The 6,508-nt window shown below is 39.8% G+C and overlaps 1 protein-coding gene across 1 annotated transcript; it reads left to right on the plus strand.

The window, feature by feature from the left end:
• The first annotated feature begins 5,462 nt into the window (after nucleotides 1-5,462).
• Nucleotides 5,463-6,508, plus strand: LOC137974631 (cysteine/serine-rich nuclear protein 3-like). The gene has a single exon (XM_068821550.1). It carries the CDS (start codon nucleotides 5,575-5,577, stop codon nucleotides 6,292-6,294), a length of 720 nt encoding a protein of 239 aa, XP_068677651.1. The 5' UTR covers nucleotides 5,463-5,574; the 3' UTR covers nucleotides 6,295-6,508.

Here is a 6,508-nt window from a genome sequence, read left to right on the forward strand (position 1 = left end):
TTGATGGCTTTTTTTAATGGAATGTAGCCTTTCCTCTCCAAGAGTGCCTCTATAGATTAGGGAAATCATCTGGCAGTATCCAGATGAAAATCTGTTATTGGTATTTTTAGAGATGAAAAAGGTGAAGAAAGGGTCAAATAATAATTATCATCATCATCATTCTATTTAAGATATCACTCACTTACGAGGTTAAATCAATTCTAAAAGACACAAGGTATATATGGCAATCATATGGACAATCTTAGTCCCAAATAAAATTTGAACCCATGACCCTAAAAGATCTTGTTGGATGCTCTAACTATTAAGCTTCTGGAGACTAAGGTGAGTGAGGACAGTAGGTGGCTTTGACTAGAATCACATCATGCAGTCACTGAGTCGCATTACGCATAAGATTTAACTGACGCACCATGGTATTTCTCACAGAACGATGGCTCTGATGCTTAATTAATGTGACTGTGCATTGCAGTTATGGGCTGAAATAATGGCCCCTTTGATAGGAAGGTGGACAGCGCTATCCACTGGATAGCGTTGTCCACCATTTGAACAACTGAGGTCTGTTGATTTGATTACTTAACTGTGTGATGCGGCTCTGGTTAATAGCACATAGATTAGCCTTGCTCACCACAGTCTCCAATCGTTCAGTGTTTAGAGCATCCTGTTAGATATTGTTGGGTCGTGGGTTCAAATCTGATCTATGTATGCACAGCTGAATGCATAGATCACTTTCTCCGACATTTCGAATGCGATTTCACTGAAGATACAGAAAGGGTAAGTTTGCTTTTACCATCAGTGTGCAAGAGGATGTGCATTTAGGCATGCTGATTTTTCACGCCGCAAACTTCATTTCCTGGAGGTTTATATATATTGACAGCCTTAATGGTTGCTTTCAATACCCTATTCGGAAAACGTGATTTTAAAGAAAATTTGCATTGTTTAGGTCAAGAATGCTTGGGTTAATTACAAAAATATCACACACCAGATTGAGCGTTTTACATTTCGTTATGTTTCTTTGCCATCTACTCCAAGCAGACATAAAATCCCCAAAGTTGCTTCTGCATTGTGTTCGTGTCTTTCGTAATTTTTTTTTTATTTCCATGTAAACATGACCATAAATATAACAGACGATAAACATTTATCAATTTCAAGATGATTACCGGTATTTTTCATCGTAAAAGTATTCAATTATCATGGGTAAGGACCTTTGATGCCTCCCTTTGAAAGTTTTATGTACCAATCCTCACGGTACGTCCTGTTATTTTGTTATTTTCATATTAAAATTCTTTTTTTTTTGTGCATACTTTTGCGTTTTTGCTATGTGACGTCTGCCACATTGATGCAATAGACCATTTTCGAATTTTCATGGCTCGACTGGATCTAGCATGAAATGGAAGGTATTGCGGCCAGATTAATTTGTGTGTGAAAAGATTGGCCTGTATTAGACTCCACTTCATGCTATATCCAGTCCAGCCGTGAGAATTCGAAATTGGGCTATTCTAGATCTCCTCAATCGCATATATGCTCAAAGGATACTGAAATGTCCTGGACTTGAGTCACAGGACTAATTCTTTTAAGCGTATCTAAGGAATGTTCGGTCAATTTTAGAACATGGGATGCAAGCACGGCAAGACATTCCGATTAACTCGTCGGAAAGGACAGACACTATACAAAAGAGGGCAATTAAGGTCATACGTCCAGTATCCTCTTTGCCGAAGATTTATCTCTGGTGTGTTTAGTAACTATATCAACCAAATGTCTTTCCTTGTTCCAAGATCCGGAGAGAGAGCTACAGTCTCGATAACAGGCCAAGGAGAACATAGTGAATAGACGTGTTATAGCCATGTCATGTCAATTTTTTTATCTAATTCACTGTTACCCAAAAACGTGTTTTTTAATCAAGAAAGTGTTTTCATTTAAACATTTCTACCTTATATGAGTTTAATTCTTGGCATTATAATGTGTCAATGGATTTTACTGTGGCTATCTAGATGGTAGAGTGATTTATGATGTACAACTACTTCTGATGTCATCTAGCAGAACATCAAACAAACACCTCGTGTTCCAAACACCTTGTGATCTTCCTGCACAGCTGTAGAATCCTCCTACCCCCCCCCCCCCCCCCTTCCTTCTTTCTCAGTCGCTATACTTTTAATTTTCGCACAGCGAGGAAACCCTTGGAACGAAGTTTCTTACGTCATTATCGACACCGAAGATTGAGTGTGGAGTGGCCACAATTGCTTCGCTAAATGTATCCTCGAGTGGAGGGTTTTAAAGGAATAAACATAAGGCAATCGCCAATCAAATCAAAACTTCAACATCTCCCCCCCCCCCCCCCCCTTCCCGGGCAAACCCCGGGCATTTCACTATCTTCTGTGCGGGGAGAGTGGGGAAGTTGATCTTTGCCTGCGTTGGGTGGGGAAAATTGAATCGGAAGTGTCAGGTTTCAAATGACTTTTCCGACGTTTTTTCCGGCAAAACACGTGTTTGGACGAGATGGAAGAGTTTAAAGGAAGAGATGTAGCATTTGGGAGCGATTGGCTCACAAAAAAGGTCTTCAAAAGGTCTTTATTAAAGACGGCAGGAGCCGACGACGATTGTTCTTTAGTAGGGTATGACAGGCAAATCCGACGATAGGATAGGGGGTGGGAATTTGAACGATCCAATCTTCAAGAGTTTAAATCCCGGGCTTTGCCCGATGGGTGGGGGGGGGGGGATGTTGACGTTTCGAGTTGATCGGCGCACTACATCAACCCCTTTACTTGGCTCGGTACAATAAGAATGAATGAGTTACATGTAGTGCCCAGTTAGTTACCCAGACACCGAAACTGACTAGAATTAGTTCTCTTATACATTTGTCACGATCGCAATTTTGATTCAATCAATCAATCAAACCTTATTTAATGAGGCTATCATATAAAAGAAAAAAAGAAATAGTAAACTTGTGGCCCTCTAGATTAAAAATATAAGTTATATGGAGTATATTATGCTAAATTACATTGTAAAAACTAATCAAAACTTGCATACAAATTGACGAAATTACCTGTAATTACAGAGTCTAAAAATGATTATTTAAAAAAGGGCTAAAAATTATATATCTAATCTGACTTAATTTAAGATGTTTATATAAGTATTATTTGAAATATTAGGCTGATTTAGCAACAGAACGGGAACGTCAGTGGCGACGGCGCGCGCAGAAACAACACCAATGAGAATTCAGAATAGAGTAGACTCCACTCTTTTCTTCTCTATTCTAAATTCTCATTGGTAGTTTTGCTGCGCGCGACGTTGCCACTGACGTTCCCGTTCTGTTGCTAAATCAGCCTAATATTTACAGATGATGAGGTACGTGTCCTAAGCGGAAGATGATTCCAACATTTTGAGGTTGTTACAGAGAACATGCGACCTCCCTCTTTCACTCTAACCCTAACCTTAACTCTTAAACTCTACGTTGATTGCTGTTAATGAATTTCTCTTTAACCCTTTGAGCCCCGTGGGGTTCCCCATTGACGAGTAAAATCGTCTGGCGTTAGACAGAGTAAAATCTATAAGTGACACTATTGGGAGTTAAAGGGTTAAGCTGATTTTAAAAAGTTGCATCTCACTTCCCGACTGTCAAACGAGGTCATACCGTTGGTGTAATGCTGTTATTGTTATTATCCCTGACCACAAGGCGACTTGTGATTGGTTCAGGAAACAATGTGCTCAAAAAATCGACAACAGAAACAATGAACCCTAAACATAATAGAGCTTTGTCCTAAGCCAATTAAACTGAAATCAGAAGCTGTAAAGAGCTGCGTGTTAACTGCATGAAATGGTTTCATTACTGTTGGGGTTTTAAAAAAGCTGTTGGATGACGCAACAAATGATCGCGCAGGAGAACCAATCGGATTACACTAATTTCGATTCGCGTGCACAGAGATTGATCATCATTTCGATATAAATCGCGGAGCTAGATCAGACTATCGTGTTTGTATCATGGTATGATGTGGTAAGAAGTCACATCAATTCCTGTTTTGGAAAGGCAATTCATATGAGCATGGCGCCGAAAGTCCGTAAAAATAAGAGTGAAAAACAGCAGACCGCTGAGAAGAAACCATCCCTACCCAGCGACAAGAAAAGAGGCAAAAAGCGAAAAGAAAGCTATGCGACTTACATTTACAAAGTTCTTAAACAAGTTCATCCAGACACCGGGATTTCGACAAAAGCTATGAGTATTATGAACTCCTTTGTGAATGACATTTTTGAGAGAATAGCAGTGGAATCATCCGTTTGGCACACTACAACAAAAAGTCCACGATATCTTCGCGTGAAATCCAAACAGCTGTGCGATTACTTCTGCCAGGTGAACTTGCAAAACATGCAGTTAGCGAGGGGACCAAGGCCGTCACTAAATATACAAGCAGCAAGTAAAGCACAACCACGTGCACAGTGATGACAGTTAATCTCGAGGCTTTGACAGGCCATCGACAACCTTGCAGCGAAACATTTGAAACTTTTCACACCAACCATTTGTTCGATCAGTCTTTTTATGATAACATTTCAAACTGTTTCCTCAGAACAGTAAGCGAACGCGCTTCATTCTGTATGGCCATGTTGACTCCTTGAAAGCAACTTTCAAAATTGTTTAATATTCGTTAATAGTTTGTAAACGGCTGTTCAACATAATGGTGGATTGCCTTGACCATCATGACAAGAGGTAAAATCCAGAAAATGATTGAAATGGACAATAAAATGTATTTTTTTCATGAAACTAAATACCCCATAGTTCGTTTAGTTTCTTCAACTCCCATTTTATTCAACCGGAGGCACGGAGAAACGAGGGTGAAACCTTTTATGGTCCCCAATACCAATGGTATATTTAAAATGTATTTCGCCACTTGTTTCAAAATAGGCAATAAAGGTTTTCATTCATTCATCGTGTGATAAATGAAGAGTGCGAAAAAATTCTGGGATCAGTGTAACAAATATCCTGCATTGCAGGCGGTTTGGTTTTTTTGGGTCAGTTCGGCTGTGCGAAGATTAAAAGAGGAGAGGATGGGCATCTGAATTTATGTTGTAAATTGCTACTAAGAATATTCTCTCTCGAGAGTATTTTCAAACTCGGTATGTCGTCGGCTTTTTATCGTCGCATCGATCAAGTGCGCTATACATGAATAGATTTCATTTCTGACACTTCACAGATTTATTTTTTGGGTTAGAAAAACCGTTTTGGTTAAATCTTAAAATTGAACTGATCTTAGTGTCGTGCCGAGTTTAGAAAAAGTCTGCTTTCAGTGTGTGACAACACTTCAGACGTGGCAAGCACCCTTATTTGAAAGTACATCTTTGTTCTGCGGCCAATAAGAGCCTCTGCGTGGAGTGAATTATCCAATCAGCGATAAATAATATATGAGATTCGACCAGCTTTCTAATCATTGACGGCAGAGCTAAATACGTCCATTGTCCAATGATATTTCCCTGCCACTGCTATTGTTACACCTGCTCTAGATATGTAAAATTTACATAGACAACAAAACGCGAAAATTTCCATCGTTTTGGTAATTTCCCTTTGAGGCCGATTTTCCGGGACAGTTAAACATGTCAAAAAGGAAACATGACGAGGAAGATTCATTGAGTACTGCAAGTTCCGACAGCGCCGATAGCTTGGGAAATGTAGAGGACTATCGGCGAGCGAAGAGAAATCGAAGAGTTCGTTTTAGCGAGCGGACAGTGTTCCATTTTCCCCGCACCCAAGGTTATACGTGTGTACCGTCAAACGGAGGAACAACCCTTGGGATGAAACACAAACACATTTATGTCGAAAGGGTGCTTATTTCGGACGACGATTTAAGTGAAAGTGAACATTCATATGACAGTGCGGATAGCGAGGAAGAACATTGCTTTATGCCAATTCCTCAGAAGGACCGCAAGGACATTTTGAAAGCGGCCGGCGTAACGAAAATCAACAAACAAGAGGCCATTGAGTGTATGCAAATTAGATATTCGCGGCAAATTTGCGGATGTTCTTGCAAAGGATTTTGTCAGCCAGAGTCTTGTAGTTGTTATGTGAACGGAATTAATTGCCAAGTTGATCGGGACGGTTTCCCGTGTGGCTGTACTCGTGAGGGATGTCAAAATCCAAACGGACGCCACGAATATGATCCGATAACTGTGCGTCGCCACTTCATTGACACTGTCCTGAAACTACAAGGGGAGCAATGTCTATGGCAAGAGACAGCATACGGTGATCAGGGAGATAACGTTGTAAGCAATGTTCAAGTTTCTATCCCTGTATTAAGCTTTGCATCTGTTTCATAGCATTTTGTGTTCCTATGGACTTGTGCTTAGACTGAGAGCTAATGAAGGCGAAGTTTGATTGAAGAAAAGTTAGTGCCAATGAATAGTACTTTCACTCCAAGCGACATAGTTAGGCGGATTCATAAGTCTTAAGATTTTCTTGTATAGCTGTTTATTAATAGCAGAAATAAATGTATATTTAAAATGAAAACAAGATAAATTCACTTTCTTTTCT

The sequence above is a fragment of the Montipora foliosa genome, chromosome 1 (genome assembly GCF_036669935.1).
Source record: "Montipora foliosa isolate CH-2021 chromosome 1, ASM3666993v2, whole genome shotgun sequence".
Classification (NCBI taxonomy): Eukaryota; Metazoa; Cnidaria; class Anthozoa; order Scleractinia; family Acroporidae; genus Montipora; species Montipora foliosa.

Excerpts from the sequence above, each read along its gene's own strand:
- LOC137974631 (XM_068821550.1), top strand. The coding sequence starts at position 5,575 with ATGTCAAAAAGGAAACATGACGAGGAAGATTCATTGAGTACTGCAAGT.